We start from the raw sequence: 20,642 nt of genomic DNA, 5'->3' as shown, positions 1-20,642 counted from the left end.
ATTCTCAACTCCACGCCGACGTGGATAGTAGGGGAATGAAAAGGTCGGAGGACGCGCACCGCCGCCCCTCGCGGGCTCGCTGCGCTCGCCACGCTTCGGGTTGGCGTCTATCGTGGGGTGGGGTGTACGCCGTGACATTTGGGGGGGTTGGGAATATTTTACATTGAATCCAATGTAAAATCGGGTCCCAGGGACCCGATTTACATTTAATTCAAAAAAAAAAATCGGGTCCAAAATCGCGATCGACCCGATTTTTCCGACACGACCACCCCGATGTAAATCGGTGTGGCCGTGCTAGGAAACAAGTCGCGATATTTTCCCCCAGTATCTTGGAGTTAGTTGGAGGTGGGATAATTTAATTTAAAAATATAATGAGATAGGCCCACCTTCGGAAACCACTTGTCCACCTTTGAGTTGTTATTATTATACTTTATTGATGGGTAGGAGGATGTTAACCCCATTTTAATTGTTTTAGTACATGCAAACTGAGCTAGCATTAACTGTACTAATATTCTGTTTACTCCAAGCATTAAATATCACAATGTGTATATTTGTAGTATTAACCTATACTTTGTCCACACATGTGCAAAGCCCTATGACAGTGATAGCTAACCTTGACACTCCAGCTGTTGTTGAACTACACATCCCAGCATGCCCTGCATCAGTTTTAGCATGGCCAAATAACAAAACTGTAGCTGGGATGTGTAGTTCAGCAACAGCTGGAGTATCAAGATTAGCCATCACTGCCCTATGATAAGACTGTCCCGGGGCAAAGTATCATTTATATTGTATTATAAAGAAATGTTCCTTTTATACGTCGTTCATACATTAATGTGAACAACATTTCAGGGTTCAACAATGTTAAACAATTTAGAAAGCAACTCAGTCTATTGTATAATTATAATGAAATACCGTGGTCTAATTTATCAGGTATGTCTTTATAAATAATGGGCTTCCTTTTGGTTTATGAAATGTGATGTAATCACAGCTATCCTGTTAGAAGGTATCGGCTGTGTCATTTTCAGTGGATGGTGAAAATCTTTTAGGTCAAGTTCCTTTTTTTATTTGATTTTTAATACTTTTTAATAATTTGAAGCTTTTCGTTATTGTGTTAAATATGTGATGTGGCTCTGCTCAGTGAGATTAACTGTAGCTTTGAATCAAATATGCAGGAATTCAATAAACTGCTATTTTTGTATTATGTAGTAAATTCCATTGTTGTAATAACACCCCCATTTACAAATTGGCAGATCATTTAGAATCTATTTCGCTTATATTTGGCTGCCAGACTTGAGCATTTCTGGGCCCTGGCAGCCGGATTCCAGACCCCAAATTCAAAACATGATTCATTTTCAGTTAGTTCTAAAGGAGCCCATACACGCTCCGTTCTGTGCACCGTCCGTTCTGTACTGAGATGTGCACTCCCGCGCATCTCATAGTACAGTACAAAAAGTATGTGCGGCACATACTTTTTGTACTAGCTTTACATCGTATCGCATCACATTGCATGCACAATGCGATACGATGTGTACTTTAAAAGTACAGAACAGACGCCCAGAATGGAGCGTGTATGGGCTCCTTTACTGTAATAATGGTGTTAGTAGCTTAATAAATAAGTTGTACAGCAACATATTAATTACACCCCCCAACACAGTACAAATATGGTAAAGAGAAATATGCTTGTTTATTATTGTGTGGTATAATTCGTTATGGGTCTTCCGGAACCTAGCCAAGAGTATTCAAGAGATCTAGTCCAATGCTTTAATTGTAACTACTGTATTAATACTTTTTTATGATTATTTTCACTTTCTTTTTTTTTCTTAGTATCTTTAGAGTAGATGTTTTGTAGTTTTAGCACACTGTGCAGTCTGTTGTATGTTATTTTTGCTTCTTACTGCCTGTGTATGTAGAATATTTAAATAAAGGTTTTTTTTATATATATATATATATATACATGTTCAGTGTATTTGTTGTTCTTTTAATATGTGTAGGGTTTAACCATTAGATAGCAAGTGGATGTTCTTAAAAGACGTTATAAATAAAATAAGTATGCCATGTGATATTAATAAATGCATGCAATGTGATATTGCACTGCGATTTCCCTTGAAGCTCCCCGTGCGATAAATTGCATATAAAGTGCTTTTTTCCACATTAGATGTGCATACAATCATGCGATAAATCGCATGCCCCTTGTGACCTGAAATTGGGTGATGGAATGAGGGATGGGCTATCTGGGGGTATATAAACTAACAGATCGCACATCGCATTGCGATAAATCGCCTGTGTTTAAAAACCACATGCGATCACACATGGGATGTAATAAATATGTGCAGCACATAATATCTTGAGATACGAGATTCCACGTCCTCGCATCGTGTCAGGTGACACAGGCGATTCATGCAATTTATAGCAATTTATCAAAATCGCATGATTGTTTCCAAGATCTCACAAGTGTACGGGCAACATTATGTTGGGCGCTGTGTTTTGTCCTTTTTTCCCTAACTGCATATACACTGCTCAAAACATAACACATCCTAGATCTGAATGAATGAAATATTCTTATTAAATACTTTAGGGCAGATATATTATAGCGGCGCTTATCGCACTGCTATAATACTTCCTGCTTTGCCTCATTAGCGAGGCGAAGCAGGAGGGGAGACCGACAAGATGTATTAACATCTTGTCCGCCGAAGCGGGGGAGCGTTAACTCCCCCCTCCGGCGATGTCCCCTCCTGGAGATAGCGCATCAGTTTACACTGCTGCGCTGTCTCCTTTCCCATGGCCGGCTGCACTTGGCATGGGCGGGATCTCGCTGCTCACACGAGATCCCCAGCGCAGCCCAGACCTAACAGCAGGGGCAGCGCTGTCCCTGCTGTTTAGATAGGGCTTCGCCAGCCTGCTGCTGTCGAACCCAAAAGCCGTGGCGGGCGGAACGGTCAGCGCCCCTGTCCATTACCGCACGCTGTCACCGTCATACATGGGGGAGAAGTGGTATCGGTGCACATAATGTGCGCTGATACCCTTCTCCCCCATATCGTCTGATCATACATCTGCCCCTTGGTTCTTTACATAGTTGAATGTGCTGGAAAAAAAAATCACACAATTAAAAATTATCAATGTAAATTAAATTTATTAACCCATGGGGGTCTGGATTTGGAGTCCCCCTAAAAATTAAAGTGGAAAAACACACTAGAGGCTGATCCAACTTCGATATAATGTCCTTAAAACAAGTCAAAATGAGGCTCAGTAGTGTATGTGGTCTCCATGTGCCTGTGTGTCCTCCCTACAATGCCTGGGCAAGCTCCTGATGAGGTGGGGGATGGTCTACTGAAGGATCTCCTCCCAGACCTGGACTAAAGCATCCGCCAACTCCCGGATAGTCTGTGGTGCCACGTGGCGTTGGTGGATGGAGCGAGACATGATGTCCCAGATGTGCTCAATTGGATTCAGGTCTAGGGAACAGGCGGGCCATTCCATAGCATCAATGCCTTCATCTTGTAGGAACTGCTGACACAATCCAGCCACATAAGGTTTAGCATTGTATTGCACTAGGAGGAACCCAGGGTCAACTCCATAGGGAAAAGTATGGCTGACCCAGGTTCAGTGTAAACGGAGCAGACCTGGGTCACAGTGCTGTGTAAATGGGGTATGAAGCTGGGTCCGATCCTGGAAACTCCGGTGTTCAAAGACCAGGGTCCGACCAGGGATTTTGTTGTAAAAGGGGTATAAGTGAGAGTTGAGGAGCCGGTGCTTGAGCTTTTTTTTTTAGTATAAAGATCCCCTCCTCCAACCCCCTCTACTAAATGACCTTTAGGGAAATGATGGGCAGGATTGCACACTAATCATAACCAACAAGGGAGGGATCAGTGTCTCCCAGATGTCTTTAGAGAAGATTTCATAAAAAATCTTGTCATTTATCTGGGGGACACTTATTTACCATGGGATGTGCAAAAGCTGCCCATAGGGTAGGGCTCATTCAGTTTTATATGAACATAACACTTTACGTGAAAAAATAGTGTCTCTGGACAAAAAATAATGAAATCTAAAATTTGGTGAATGTATGGACCATGTTGCTGCTCTACATAACTGCTTCATGGACTCACTTGCCTAGTCTAGTCTACTACAGCTAGACATGAACTCTTTTACTAAACCAAAGATGCATCTATAGCAACTTCTACCAGATCTGCACTCTACCATAGACAACAACTGGGAACTACGGCTGTCTTCTTTGATAAAAGAGCAATCCACTTCTCCATAACCTTCACTACCCAGGCTGAGGCCATTTTAGGTCCTAATGCTGCACTAGCACTTCAGCACACTTGCTCATTTCCAGTCTATCCTTGAAAGAGGCCCCATCCAGAACAGGGTGTGCTGTAGCCTTAGATAATAATGCTGAAGGAACATCTACCCTTTGTGACTGTTCTCTATATGTCATTACCTGAAATAGGCTATATTAAAATAAACCTGCTTGGCCATAGAGCTTCTCTTCGGAAGAAAATAAAATAATTCTCAACAAATCTTTAGATGAATTTTCCAAATCCTTCTATAATTTAAACTGAATCCTCTACATCAGGGATGGGGAACCTTCAACCCTCCAGCTCTTGCTAGACTACACATCCCAGCATGCCCTGCAACAGTTTTAGTATGGCCAAATAGCATAACTGTAGCAGGGCATGCTGGGATTTGCAGTTCAACAACAGCTGAAGGGCCAATAGGCAGGTGGTGGTATCCCAAATATGGTAATAAACTACAGAGTTTTCAGCTGAGGACCCAGGGGTGGATGATCTTAGAGCTGTTCAAATGGGGATTCTGACAACCAAAAAGTCCAAAGACCGATTTTCGCCTTATGATGTTTGACAGTCATTAGGTTGACACCATTATGTCGACATGGGGACAGGTCGACATGGTTATAGGTCGAAAGGCCATTAGTTCGACAGGTCGTTAGTTCTACAATGTCTAGGTAGACAATCAAAAGGTCGACATAGATTTTTTTACCTGAATGTCAACACAGTCAACATGGACACAGTTTAAAGTGCACTGCCTCCACTAGCTGCGCTCGCTATGCATCGGCACACTATTTTATTCTCCCACCACGCCCTAGTGGATGGTAGAGCATGAAATACCGCCTGTCGGCACATGCTGGCTCAAAAAACAGTGAAAAACCCCATGTCGACCTTTTAACCGTTGCCCTAGACACTGTCGAACTAATGACCTGTCGAACTAATGACCTTTTGACCATTTCCCATGTTGACCATTTCCCATGTCGATCTAATGACTGTCGACCATCATGCTGTAGACCAAATGACCGCATCCTGTTATACAGTGTTAATACAGGTGATGGTATGCTGTCATTTTATAATATGGTCACTGGGTGGCACTATTTAACTGATGTTTAGCTATATTTGCATTTAATCGAGAACCTTATAATAACACCACTAAGGGGCCCATTTAGCATTTAGTACGTGTGGACAATTACCCAGAAGCACCCATTTTTGGGGGGTTAGTCAGAAATATTCGGGCTGCTTGCAGCTGCAACCCCCGTAGATTTCTATGTATTAATATCAGAAGCATTCTGGATATCGAGTTCCACAGATACCACCATTCCAAGATGGCGGTAGTTCATCGTAGCCTATGGGCTACACAACTCCGTGCCAGACGGACAGTGCGGTTAGCACTAACCACGCATGCGCACTCCAACCTGCAGAGCAGATGGCAGGAATGGGCTCCTTTTGGAGCTCCTGCGTCTACGTCTGCAAGAAGATACATATTGCAATGCGATTATGGGCGGTAAGATCCTGCCCAGATCGCATTTTATATGCAATCCTTAGTAAATAGGCCATTAAGTATTGTTTAGGACTACATTTTTGACCATCTTGTAGGTAGATGTACTGTAGAATGAGAGATTAAATCATCACTTTAACATATATGTCATGAAATAAAAGTGTGCCAACCTTTGCTTTTTTATTTTTACGTAAGACAATCATTGTTAAGGTACAGTACAGGCACTAGAATAAAACTTGGTTTCTTATTCCTAAAAGATATTTCAGAAGGAAGGAGATTTATTTATTTACAGTTTCTTCCATTGCGCTTTACAATTGGAAACAGTAATAAAATTGGGTAGTTACAGTCCGTCAGATTGGTAGCAGGGCCCTGCTCCCAAGCTTACAAACTATAGGGAAATACTGTAGGCATTGATACACAAGGAAAAAGGTCATCTATTGCATAATGGTCCACCAGATTGCAAATAGTGGGCTGTATGATAGTGACCAAGCAATATTGGCCAGGGGTCAGGAGGATGTACAAGTGAGGATATGTTTGCTGGGTGTCATTAGAAAAGGGTTATAAAGGTTATGTGGGCTGTTCCGGAATTCATGATGGATCAATAAAACGAATCCATGCATAATCAATGCAAGAGATCAGCGCCTTGTGTAAGGTATGGTCGTGTTTTGGATATGTTTTTTTTAGATGCTTGTATATTTATTTTAAGAGAGATTGAATGAGAGGCACAAAGCATTGTTCAATGTACCAAGCTTGTCCGGTAGGATTGATTATCGTGTCGGTCAAAATATAATTAATTCTGTTTTTGAAATATTCCGTTTGAGGTGGTAAGATGACATCCAAGATGAAACGGCAGATAGGCATTCAGTGACGCATCCCAAAACAGATGATGACAAGTCATGAGAGGACAGCTAGATTTGGGTATCATCTGCATACCGATAAACGTTAAATGCCAAACAATAGACTACGTTCATTCCTTAAAGTTACCATATACCGCAGGCCATGCAATGTGGTCACATCAAAGGCGGTGCTTTGGGAGGAAGCACAGGATAACACCAAATGACTTTAATAATTGAGTGCAGTGCTTTACTCAGTTAAAAAGTATACAAATTATATAAATGTTCTGTTACTCAACTGCCCCCCCCCCCCCCCCCCCCATCCCTGCCCGCCATTTTTAAACTCCCACAAACAACATTACATAGATCATTTGTTGTGATTCTTCTTTATTCACTCCTGGCCCACAAAAACAGGGGCATGCTTGGTGACACAACTACGACGGCGCCACCTCTATATAGTTACTGTCTTCTGCTACCATATTTACAATTAGGAAGATGCTGGTAACTCTTGGAGGAAGTTTGGGTTTAGCACAGTAGTCGTAGCACTTTTATACAGTGGGTTTTGTGCCTGCAATTTGGAAAAAAAGAAATTAAATGATATTATAAGATAAAAGTATCATATTGCCACAAAGGGAGTATAACGGAGATTGTTGTATTATCAGAGCACTTTTAACTCTGCTGTGGACCACACCTAATTAGGACTGTGCCCTCCCCCTGCAGAACTTTCCTAACCCTGATGTGCTGCCCCTAGCTTACATGGGCAACCGGGACTCTGCATAACTGAGGCTTCTACACACACGGCACCTCTGTAATCTATCTCCACAAACCCTTACTACATGGGATGCTGTGAGCGACATGTGGATATATATCATTGGTGAGATTTATCTATTTACCCAGGAGAGGTCAAGCACAGTAGGCTCTAGTACAAAACCTACTACACTTAAAATCTACCGGTGTGGCACCTCTGGTTACGTATACGGTCGCTGGGTCGCCGCTTTCTAGACCGACAGTTATGGGATTTTGGACAAAGGCGTCTAATTAGAAGCCTAAAGTTAGTAGATGGCATCTAGATCGACAGTGACGGTAGTTAGACACAAGAGGTAGATCGACGGAAACGAGGTCGACAGTCACCACGTTGACATGAGTTTTTCATGTTTATTGGTGCAGCCCAACTAGGTTTGTACTTTACTATCCAAGTGGACATAGAGCTATGTTATAACAGTGTGCTGAGCGTAGCGAGACACCATGTCCGAAGTATGGCGAGTGCAGCAAGCCATGCAAGGGGACGTTGTGCACACATACAGTGTCCATGGGGAACCCTGTGACATTCGGCACCGAACAAACATGAAAAACTCATGGTGACTGTCGACCTCATGTCCGTCGATCTCCCGCTTGCGTCTAACTCCCGACACTGTTGATCGAGACGAGGCTGACTAACTTTAGGCGTCTAACTAGACTCTTTGATAAAGTACCCACTAGGAAGGAAATGTGTTAGAGACCTGATATTCATCTGCCGCCACATCGTTTTTGCACAGGAGCACACTCTCTCTGTTACTTTGTTGCTGCTACACTGCTCTTGGAGGGAGAGTCCAGAACAGCTGTGAACACTGCGGTACTACCGGGAGGGATTGCTGCTACACCCACCCTCCACCCCGATCTTTTGGAAACACAGTTCGAACCAACCCTGCAGGATACTCAAGGAACTGCAGTATTCGCAACTACAGAACTGACACCACCCCAAAGGTCATGCATTCTGGAGTAAGGGACACTGTTCCATAATTCCCTCCATCACAAACTCCAGTGGACATTGGTTATTATTTCCAGCAAGGGCTGACCACGTGGACACTGAAGGGATATTTACATCCTGCCGAGAATACCTAGGGGCGGTAACTATTCATCTTTAAATTACTTCTCCTAATAGGAAAGGATCCCTCCATCATTTTTCCATCATTGGGAGTGTGGGTGGACATTTGGCTTATTACTGACCGATATTATGGTTTTATATTGTGTTTTTATTTATGCTATATCTTGCTATTAAATTTTGTGAAGACCATCCAATTGCTTACATATTCCTAACATTAACAACTGTTTAGCGCTGCTTTTTCTTCTTCCTTTTGCTGCGGTATTGCTGACTGACAACCTTTTGGACCGAAGGATTATGGCGCTCAGTGTTGGGGAAATCTTCTGACCATCCCGGCACCACATAGAAACGCCTCCTTCTCCTTGGCCAACAACTGCTCAATCCTTTGAAGTCACTTTACAGATGGACTCCACATCAGTTATTGGTGCAAACAGTAGAAAAGAAAAGTACTCTCTTTTTTTGGGGGCACGCTTTGATTTTAAAACTTAACGTTTAATTATAAATACATTAAGAAAGTTAATTCAATGACATGACAGGACGAACACACATTAAACATATAAATTACTGAGAACTCTATTTTATGGGAGTTCTATGATAATTGTGAATTGGTCTTGGTCAGAAAATTTATTTACCAATCTAGAAAAGAGTTCTGATTGGGAGCTGCCAATCACACAAAAAGGAGGTACCACAGTATATGAAGTGGACCGCGAATATTTTTACTAAAAATACACCTATAATTGTTGGTTTATAGATGCTTTATCAGGCCTATTCTCTTGCTATTATTTGGAAAGGATAAGGGCGAGAGTCCCTTCTACTAAAATAGGATTCAAAAATCAAACAGTTTTTGCTGAGAGAGTTTTTTCTATACAGCCCATTGTGAGTATATATATTGTGAGAAGAAAAGAGTAAGGCAAACTAGTGTCAGTACACCCCTGCAGTTTGTTTGTTACCACGGTGACTGCTGCTGATTGCTCTAACCGGGCTGGCTCAACCAGTCCTTACAATTGAGCGGGTCTATCCGTGTGACAGTTGCAGATTTGGGTGTGAAAAAATAAGGGTATGAAGTATCTCAATGTTAGAGTGGGTGACTCCCTGGTTGGCAATGCCCTTGCAGAGAGGTCTACCCTCAATCAATGAGGTTTCTGCCCTGAAGGTGTGCAGATTTGAGAACAGATTGGTTGCACTCTTGGGCATATGTGCACGCTGCTTTCTCCCACTTGCTTTTCAGTATTGGTGGGCGATGAGCGGTGCACTTTACCTTTGAGTGTAACTTGAAAAAGTCCCCACAGATAAGAGGAAGAAACAATGAGCAAAAAGTAGAAAGAGATTTCACTAAGTTGAAAAAATGTGTCGAAGAAAAAGAGGTTTTTTCTAAACGTCACATTTATTCTGCTAATTAATATGCATACATACATCAATTTTCAGCTGCATGGATTCCTTAAGTTTGCACGATAAATCAATAGTCTAAGAAATGACTTACAATAATCTCTCTCAAAAGGAAAAGCAAATAATATCTGAATTCCACTGAATTATGTGCATATATACGTCAATTTTCAGCTATATGAATTCCTTTGGTTTGCACAATAAATCAATAGTCTAAGGGATGATTTTCAATGATCTCTCTCTCAAACGAATAAACAATAATATCTAAATTCCTTTATATAGGTAATTTATCTTCAAAGCTGTTCCTAGAGATTTTTTCAGCAGAAAAGTCACAGATAATATGTATCAGTGAATCACTGGGTTTTATAGTATAATTTCCAAAGCTTAATTTTGATACATGGCATATTATGCGGGTAGGCATATAAAGTGGATAGTAATCAAAAAAGATATATACTTCTATTGAAGTCAGCCCCTTAGTAGGGGTCTTACCACCACTCTAATTCCTGCCGGGTTGCAACCAGAAAGAGTGTCAGTCTGCGGAAAAAGAATCTCAGGATCTCCTTTCTCAAGGCCTGGAAGCGAAGGTGAGGAGTCTGGTACCTCCCCAATGGTTAGAGGTGTAAGCTAGGTGTGGGATAGACAGCTGTTTCGCGGAGGTCCCGCTTCCTCAGTATCCTAAACCTGTCTGGCAAGTGCTGGGTTTTTGTCTTGTGATCAGCCAATGGGATGGTGGGTGTGTCATGATGACATAGGGTGGGTGTGTCTGTTACCTGGTTATTGATGAGGTTTGTTTGGAAAGCCCCGTCACATAGTTTAATTGGGCACAGCTACTCGTTTGAGCTGGTGTAGTCTCCCTTATAAAGAAAAGAGGGGTTGTGTGTGGTGCGCAATTAACAGCAGCCGGGACTAGGGGTAGTCAGCCCCAAATGTATGAAGGAAAAGAAAATATAGGTTTGTACTGGCGCTGGTTGTTTGGAACAAGAAAAACAATATTGGACGGTAGGTGTGTAATTAATAATAAATTTTACTAAAATATATAATAAAAACAACAAATAATCAATACATACATATACAAATTCACATTAATGCAATTTTTAAAAAAGGACTAATGGTGAGTGGGCTCAGTCTCATCCACCAATGGGTGGTAAATAGAAAAAAATATATATATTTTAAAAAGTCAAATAGCAGCTGTTGGGGTATATTATATTGTATTATATTACCATCCTTGGTTCTCCTTGCATTTTGAACGGGAATTTTTGTAATCCAAGGATTTGTGCTGGACCAAGATTTTTCCAGTGCTCTGTATTGCCACTAGCACAGTTCCCCTTATGTGTGGCTCACCGTATTATCCGAATTCAGGGACCAAGCTAAATCCCACAGCCTCAGCATTGGAAGGATTAGGTGAAAAAAGGTGCCAACTTGTAGGGAAAGATGAATCGGTCCACTGGATGGATGGTACCCCGTCTGCTCAGTATAAGCTCAACGCGTTTCTCCGGTATATTTGGGTGTCCGGCTTCCTCAGGAGCAAGTGCTAACTGTCTCAACAGTAGCTGTTTTTATACCACTCTGGGAAGCTAATTAGTCCTCTCACCTGTGTGAGTACCGCCCTTTGTTTGTAATCATACTATACTTGTATATCAAAAACATTCTTACATTACACAAAAATATCTTATATTATTATAAAAGGAGGCAGTCCTATATTTACCATGAAAAATCATAAAATTCAAAGTGACAAGAACAATCAGATTGTGTGTTCACAGAAAAGACAATTACGTTTCAGTCTTCCTCTATTATGGTTGGCTGAATGGAGTCACATGACTCTCGCTGGTCAGGTACGTGTTGGGGCTTCTAACATTTAGTCAGAGACAAAAGATTGTGCATATGATATTACCTGTGCCAGTTACGGAACTGTGGGGGAGTCAGCCGTCCGTCACCGATTGCCGGTATCAGTGAGTGGAACGGCTGCTTCCCCACGTAGTCCGGAGCCAGCGTCTCACCTGTTGCCCGGCAACGCTCTCCGGTCACGTGGCATCATCACGTGACCCGGAAGCGTGTCGGGTAAGGGAGATAGTACCCGTGTGACGTCATCACGTACCGCTGCATAGCACGCAGCAAGAACGTGTATTCAGTCACAAGAAAGGCGCATCAACGTATCTGGCCTCACAGTACTGGCAGATGGAGTCCACGTCACCAAAGGGGAGGGGAGGTGCCTAAATACTGTTTTGGCCAGGACGCTGCCAGCGTCTCTAACGTTGCCTAGCAACGTTCGGGATTGCACATTTATATTTGAACCAATTGGTACCTCCAATCATTTATAATGTTTTTCAACATATAGTTGAAAAACATTATAAATGATTGGAGGTACCAATTGCCGTTCCACTCACTGATACCGGCAATCGGTGACGGACGGCTGACTCCCCCACAGTTCCGTAACTGGCACAGGTAATATCATATGCACAATCTTTTGTCTCTGACTAAATGTTAGAAGCCCCAACACGTACCTGACCAGCGAGAGTCATGTGACTCCATTCAGCCAACCATAATAGAGGAAGACTGAAACGTAATTGTCTTTTCTGTGAACACACACAATCTGATTGTTCTTGTCACTTTGAATTTTATGATTTTTCATGGTAAATATAGGACTGCCTCCTTTTATAATAATATAAGATATTTTTGTGTAATGTAAGAATGTTTTTGATATACAAGTATAGTATGATTACAAACAAAGGGCGGTACTCACACAGGTGAGAGGACTAATTAGCTCCCCAGAGTGGTATAAAAACAGCTACTGTTGAGACAGTTAGCACTTGCTCCTGAGGAAGCCGGACACCCAAATATACCGGAGAAACGCGTTGAGCTTATACTGAGCAGACGGGGTACCATCCATCCAGTGGACCGATTCATCTTTCCCTACAAGTTGGCACCTTTTTTCACCTAATCCTTCCAATGCTGAGGCTGTGGGATTTAGCTTGGTCCCTGAATTCGGATAATACGGTGAGCCACACATAAGGGGAACTGTGCTAGTGGCAATACAGAGCACTGGAAAAATCTTGGTCCAGCACAAATCCTTGGATTACAAAAATTCCCGTTCAAAATGCAAGGAGAACCAAGGATGGTAATATAATACAATATAATATACCCCAACAGCTGCTATTTGACTTTTTAAAATATATATATTTTTTTTTCTATTTACCACCCATTGGTGGATGAGACTGAGCCCACTCACCATTAGTCCTTTTTTAAAAATTGCATTAATGTGAATTTGTATATGTATGTATTGATTATTTGTTGTTTTTATTATATATTTTAGTAAAATTTATTATTAATTACACACCTACCGTCCAATATTGTTTTTCTTGTTCCAAACAACCAGCGCCAGTACAAACCTATATTTTCTTAGTCTCCCTTATACCCTGACAGCATAACTGGTATAGTACTGTATCCAGTGACAGAGAGAGGGGAAAGTACACTTAGTGAGATGGCGTATGTTTCCGGTGATCTATACTCCCGATATGGCGCGCTGTTATGACGTGCGTCAGTATAAGGCGCGTTGTCAGGGCAACGCGTAACATGCATGGCTTTCTCCGTGCGGCTGTCAGATGTGTAATCCTGGCATGGCGCGCTGTTATGACGTGCGTCTGTATGAGGCGCATCGTCAAGGCAACGCGTAACGTGCCAGGCTGCCTCCGTGCGGCTTCCAAGGAGCACCTAGGCTCCTATGGTAGTAACCTCTGGCGCGATCGTTTAGCGCCTCGGTTATGAGGCGATCACCCATCTGTGATGGACGCGCTCTGTGATTCCCCTGTGACGCGCCGTGACGACGTGCATTTCTCTGAGGCACGTCGTCATGGCAACGTATAATTGTGTGATTGGCAGCTCCCAATCAGAACTCTTTTCTAGATTGGTAAATAAATTTTCTGACCAAGACCAATTCACAATTATCATAGAACTCCCATAAAATAGAGTTCTCAGTAATTTATATGTTTAATGTGTGTTCGTCCTGTCATGTCATTGAATTAACTTTCTTAATGAATTTATAATTAAACGTTAAGTTTTAAAATCAAAGCGTGCCCCCAAAAAAAGAGAGTACTTTTCTTTTCTACTGTTTGCATCACATATTACTCTCAGTGGAGCACCTCCACAGCGTCTACTAGTGCAGAGGCACTTGATATATAAAAATAGTGGATCATCATATATATCATATTATTGTACTTCAAACTACATGTGGTACTGGTGCACAGGTTAACAATCCCAATACCCTCTTCCCCATACTGAATCAGTTATTGGTGCCCTGTCACCAGACTCACAAATGGGTAAAGTGCTCACTACATTGAAACTGTGCATATCACGGAATAAACTGACCTATCGGATTATATTGAATCATATTTCCTACACTGATTAATGTAGGTTACTGGAGGACCTACCTTTTCAAATTGATTCTGTTTTTTTTTTTTAAAGATCTACCTTTCAATTTATCTATTTGATATAATTTCATTTTATTTCATTTAATATGTGTTTATTTGATTTTTTTTTTAATTATCTCTTATATATTTAGCCAGATCTGTCAGTCAAGCAGTGTGGCAAACGGTGGGCGGGGTTTCACGGGTGATTGACAGGCCCATCCACCGTCAGCCACACTGCAAAAGCAAGGCACCTCTGTCCTACTGTTCTCCACAAGCACACACCCCTCCTCGCACACCACTCCCCATGCCTGCCCACTAACTCCATCCACGCCTGCTCACCACCCACAACCCCTCCCCTAACACACTCATCCCCAGGCATCTACACACGCGCGGCGTCCCACCGGACATTTCACCCGCCCCCCTTCTGCCTCACACCTGCAGCAAGAGGCGTAGGGAGGGCGGAGGCACCGGAGCACCCGCTCCGGGCGCAGGGCGCCGCCCCCCCTCCGCACATGAGGTGAAGTCCTGCTGCCCTGCAATTCTTCATTTCACACACGCAGGGCAGCGTGCGCCGGCGGCTGCACTGCCCGGCGGCTGCCCTGCTCACCTGGTCCCGTACTGCCTACACACGCGCGGCGTCCCACCGGACATTTCACCCGCCCCCCTTCTGCCTTACACCTGCAGCAAGAGGCGTAGGGAGGGCGGAGGCACCGGAGCACCCGCTCCGGGCGCAGTTGGGGCGCAGGGCGCCGCCCCCCCCTCCGCACATGACGTGAAGTCCTGCTGCCCTGCAATTCTTCATTTCACATACGCAGGGCAGCGTGCGCCGGCGGCTGCACTGCCCGGCGGCTGCCCTGCTCACCTGGTCCTGGCCTGCCGCCGCGACGTGAAGGGGTGACGTCACGTGAGTCACTGCTCGCCTCCAGTCCAGTCCCTAATCAAGCTGCTGCTGCTGCTGCTCCTGCTCGGGCTGGCTCCCGGCCAGCGCTGAGCAGCAGTAATAAGGAAGAAGACTCCTCCCTGCCTCTACAGACAATATCTGTGCTGTGCTCCTTAAGGTAGACTTTTTCGGGGGTTTTTTTTAAATAAAGAATTAAGGTAATTATCATGGAGTCTGGGGTTTTGGTGGGGTGGGGTTTTGGTGGGGGGGGGGGGGGGGGATCTCTCAGGTTTCTGCTGCCACCCTGCTCTTCTCAAGTTGGATTTTAGTTTTTTACTAAAGTGGGAATAATCATGGGGTTTGGGGGATTTATGGGGGGGTGAATCTCTCTTATATGTGTCTTATATAGCGCAGCAGATTCCGTTACAGCGTCTTATATAGCGCAGCAGATTCCGTTACAGTGTATTATATAGCGCAGCAGATTCCGTTACAGTGTCTTATATAGCGCAGCAGATTCTGTTACAGCGTCTTATATAGTGCAGCAGATTCTGTTACAGCGTCTTATATAGCGCAGCAGATTCTGTTACAGTGTCTTATATAGCGCGCGTCTTATATAGCCCAGCAGATTCCGTTACAGCGTCTTATATAGCGCAGCAGATTCTGTTACAGCGTCCTATATAGCGCAGCAGATTCCGTTACAGCGTCCTATATAGCGCAGCAGATTCCATTACAGCGTCTTATATAGCGCAGCACATTCCGTTACAGTGGCTCATATAGCGCAGCACATTCCGTTACAGTGTCTTATATAGCGCAGCAAATTCCGTTACAGTGGCTCATATAGCGCAGCACATTCCGTTACAGTGGCTCATATAGCGCAGCAGATTCCGTTACAGTGTCTTATATAGCGCAGCAGATTCCGTTACAGTGGCTCATATAGCGCAGCAGATTCCGTTACAGCGTCCTATATAGCGCAGCAGATTCCATTACAGCGTCTTATATAGCGCAGCACATTCCGTTACAGTGGCTCATATAGCGCAGCAGATTCCGTTACAGTGTCTTATATAGCGCAGCAGATTCCGTTACAGTGGCTCATATAGCGCAGCAGATTCCGTTCTACTTCTGATGGGGCGAAGCCCCTCACAACGGTGTGAAGAGCGCCCGGAGGGCGCGATGAATCACCTAGTATGTGATATGTAGCCATTTCTTGACCGGTCAAAAACATTTTTTTTGTCATAATCAATTATAATTTGGATTCTTTCATGTCAACCGGCAAAATTATTAATATATAAGCACAGACAGTTATTCTATCATCCTGATTCTATCTATTATCTTCTAGAAGATGGTAAATAAATAAGAAGTAGAATCTGATTGGGTGCTATGGGTAAGATTCCATCTCCAATAGAACTACCTAGGTGTATACATACCTGCCACAAGTGCATAGGTTTATGCATGACAGTATGGTCTTCTGTGGAAGAAGTGACTGTTATATTGAGGGACTGTTATATTGCTTCTCCAAAGATGAAATACCTGTTGAAGTCCTTCATTGTGTACCATACATAAAGTGACCCTGATTCACCAATGTCAGTAAGAATAAACAATAAAATCTCCCTCCATGCATTTCACTTACATCATTCCATTGCTCATTCTGCCGTTCTTTTAGGAAGCGTTGATACTCCCGCCTGTCATACAACTCCACAATGATCCGATAGAAGACGATGACAAGTAGCCCTAACAGTACTATGCCCAGAATGAGGCCCAAGATCATATGGTTTGTCTGATATTCATTATCTGTAAGAAGGGGAAATTGTAGGCCACAATGGAACAGTGGTAAATATAAAGTAATACAACTATCAGTAATACAAGGTCACGCATGCTTTATGACTACGTACAAAAAGAAAATACATCAATGTAGGAGCATTGTTCCTAAGATGACCATAATCAGAAGACTAGAAGGTTACTCTAATGTTACTCTAATGTTACTCTAATGCACAGTAACTAGAAATTACTGTGTACAGAAAAGTTCTAAACACTTGACAAGCAAGGGACAAAGTATCTCTTTTATTGGCCAAACATGATTTTGGTTAGTCCCAAAAAAACAGATTGGTATTTGTTTAGAACGAGTTGTATTATTTGCCGTGATGATATTACAGTCAGAGCAGATCTCACTGCTTATGCCAGCCTCTGTTGTGCTACCCCATTTATGGTGCACAGTAGCGTTTAATATTATTACCCTATGTTTATATGGTGCAACAAGGCCACAAGCAGAGGCAGAACTCTGGGAGGCATTGAAGTCATCTGCCGCCGGGCTCCTGCTCCCAAGGGGGCACCTCTCCTCCCCCTGGAAGTTTAAATCAGTTATTTAAAAGCCAATGATATTGCTTCTGTGGCTGAGTTCTGAAATATATATGTGTTCTCTATCTATCTATATTTATGAACAGAAATATATATTTTATGTAAGGTTATTAAAGGGTTGTGTGTGTTTGTTTGTGTGTGTGTGTGTGTAGTGTGTGTGTGTAGTGTGTGTGTGTTGGTTGGAAGGGGGGGCACTGATATATATCTTGCCTCCGGGCGACTGGGGAAAACTTATGCCACTGGCCACAAGCACTGCAGTGCCTTACAAAGTACATAAACAACTGAGCAAAACAAGAAAACAGTGGCTTACAGTACAAGACATGAAGGACAAGTACATGGTATATAACCATTGCTGCATCAGCGATTATAACACGGAAATAAGCATCAGGGTGGCAGAAACCAAGGTTTAGGTGCTCTTGTAGTGAGTATGGAGTAAATCAGCAGTGGCCAAACCGGCCCTTGAGATCTACCAATAGTCCATGTTTTCCAGGCCACCTTTGGATCTGTGTAATGTGTTGGTTAGGGATAAATGCAGCACATGTTTGGAAATGTGACAGTTAGTAATGACTGCACCTGTTCACCAGTCAAGTGCTATGGAAAACATGAACTGTTGGTAGATCTTTAGGACCAGATTGGCCACCCCTGGACTAGACTACAGTATGTCTTAGACACCATTCATCTGATGATGCGATCCCGCGACTGTGCTGATTGCAGCCAGTGATTGCCGATCCATCAAAATGAAGCATGTTAGAAAAACGCGATTCCTAAACATGTTAATTTCTCCCGATCCTCGGCCGTGACCTTCAGGAAGCCCATCCTCCTCAACTCTCTGCTTAACTAATTAGTCAGTATGTGGGATTCTGGAGCCATGGTTCGGATACACAAAATCCTCTGAGGATTGACATGAAGATCAAAGGTCAAGACATGCACAAGGTCAACAGTGACATAAGGTTCGACACAAGTTGACATTTTTTTGCAAGTACTAAAAACCAGCTGACACAGCTTTATTGTAGCATGCTAATATAAGACAAAAATAAATATACTGGCTCATTGGTGTTATTGCTGTCCTGTATGACATTTGTCTGTCTGACATTTGCACTATTTTGTGTTTGAGTAGAGACTTTTTCATCACCTGGCTTTTCCTGCACACGAATATTGACGAGCCCACTGTCCTCCGTCACATGGAATGTAAGCAGTGTGTCTTCTGTTTTCTCTTGGCACCATCCATCCCTGTCCTCCCCTGCTGACTCTGAGGCTTTAGTCATTGTGACACTGACAAGAGCACAGGAAAGGGTGCAATTATCCCGGAGAGGCCCTGTCCCAAATGCCTTGCATTCTGCACATGCGCTGCAAAAGCATAAGCACAAACATAAAGTTATTATTATTCCTTGCAAAATAACTTACATAGCAATAATGATTTGTGGGTAACTCATAGGGGGCGAGATGTACTAAGCCCTGAAAAGTGATAAAATGGAGAGTGATAAGCCACCAACCAATCAGCTCCTACCTGTCATTTTTCAAACCCAGCCTGTGACAGGTAGGAGCTGATTGGCTGGTTGTTTATCACTCCATTTTATCACTTTTTTAAGCTTAGTACATCTGGCCCTAAATATCTTAAACTTATACTTGCCCGCTTTTACCTGGAAGATCCCTGCGCTGTGATTTGCAGTTTGGTACAGCAGGAGACCTAGAAGTACTGAATCCCCTACAATCACATTACTGATCCCCTGGACCACCCACTTCTCTGGGGACATTGGCAAGAACCATGAGATTCTACACTCCCAGAATAACCATTTGAGGGGGAGATTCTCTAAGAATCTCCACCCCCCTTCGCCGCCCATCGCATACTTAATTATCGCATATGTTGTAACATATGCGATAATTAAGGCAAAGGACAGCTCTTGCGTTAAGAGCTGACCTTTGCGGTGAGAGTCGCCGGGTCCCAGCAGGTCCCGGCGGCTCCCCCCTCCCTCACACACCCGGCGCTGCTGCTGCTGCGCCGGGCTCTCCTCCTCCCTGCACCCGGAAGAGGATCAGTGCAGGGAGGAGGTCACAGGTCCGGGCAGCACTGCGCTGTGCTGCCCGGACACAGGTGAGGGGGCGATGCGGGGCGGCGGGGGGTCGGCGCGGGGCGGCGGAGGGATGCGGTAGAAGCCCATTGGCTTCTATGGGGCATCGCCAGATTTTTCTGGCGATGCCCCCGCCGCGTTAACCCGGCGGGGGATGCTTACAGCATCCCAAAATGCGGTAAAAACCCCGATAACGGGGTTTTTACCGCATTCCTTGTTTAGAGAATCTCCCCCTGAGTCCTCCACCCTTCAGGAGTTTCCTGGACATTCTACTTTTTGAAAAGCACCATGGTAGTACCCTGTAAAGTTACCTGTGTTTCTGACATAGTGTCTGGCATCCAGGGCATTCGCTACACAACTTGTTAAAGTATCCTTTCTCACAGACACATTTATTGCACTGACACGTTCCATGCCCACTGCATATCCCACTGGGTGTTATACAAGCGCTGGTAACCAGACTGCAGCCGCATGCACTGCCTGTGTAATTGGAGGTACACTCACAGATTCCACATCTGCAAACGCCCTTGGAAAAACCTGACAAGGAAGGAAAATAAATATTGCTTACTGAACTGCATTCGTTGTACCATATCATTGGAAAGCTGTAACTATTGTTCTCTGGAAGAGAAAGACCAACATTAGATGATAATTCTGTTAGCAAGAGAGTACTCCAATGAAAGAACTTCTGGGTCTATGTAGTAAGCCATGAAAAGAAATAAAGGGCCAGATGTATCAAGCTTCAAAAAGTGATAAAGTGGAGTGATAGTCAATCCAGGGCTGTGTTTCCCATTGGGCACAATGGGCACTTGCCAAGGGGCAATAGGACCTAGGGACCCACCCCAAAGGGAAAGACGGAGGGGATCCAGCTGGCAGGGATCAGACGCTGCCCGCTGTTAGCAGATGTCTGTAGGATCTCGCCGCTTGTAGGACTGTGATGCCAGCTGACTCTATACGGTGGATGGTAGGATCTCCCAGCCAGCCTGCCTCCCCCCTTCTCTCGCTGCTCCCATGTCCCGCACCCGTAGCATGGTGTACGAAGGGAAGCCGGACAAGCAGGGCCTCCAGTAAATCCTGCAGCTGCTT

The 20,642-nt window shown here is 43.7% G+C and overlaps 1 protein-coding gene across 2 annotated transcripts in view; it reads right to left on the bottom strand.

The window, feature by feature from the left end:
- Nucleotides 1-6,938: 6,938 nt before the first annotated feature.
- ITGB7 (integrin subunit beta 7) overlaps nt 6,939-20,642 on the bottom strand; it is a 108,278-nt gene continuing 94,574 nt past the window's right edge. For both annotated transcript variants that reach the window (XM_083169604.1, XM_083169605.1), the window contains exons 13-16: nt 19,874-20,096; nt 18,626-18,840; nt 16,769-16,929; nt 6,939-7,182 (exon numbers count right to left, since the gene is read on the bottom strand). In XM_083169604.1, coding sequence (XP_083025730.1) covers nt 7,102-7,182; nt 16,769-16,929; nt 18,626-18,840; nt 19,874-20,096 — 680 coding nt within the window. In that variant the 3' untranslated portion in view covers nt 6,939-7,101. The remainder of the gene's footprint in view (nt 7,183-16,768; nt 16,930-18,625; nt 18,841-19,873; nt 20,097-20,642) is intronic.

The sequence above is a fragment of the Crinia signifera genome, chromosome 2 (assembly GCF_055691185.1).
Source record: "Crinia signifera chromosome 2, ASM5569118v1, whole genome shotgun sequence".
Classification (NCBI taxonomy): Eukaryota; Metazoa; Chordata; class Amphibia; order Anura; family Myobatrachidae; genus Crinia; species Crinia signifera.
Note: the sequence above shows the minus strand (reverse complement) of the source record. Positions and strands in the feature narration are given on the sequence as shown.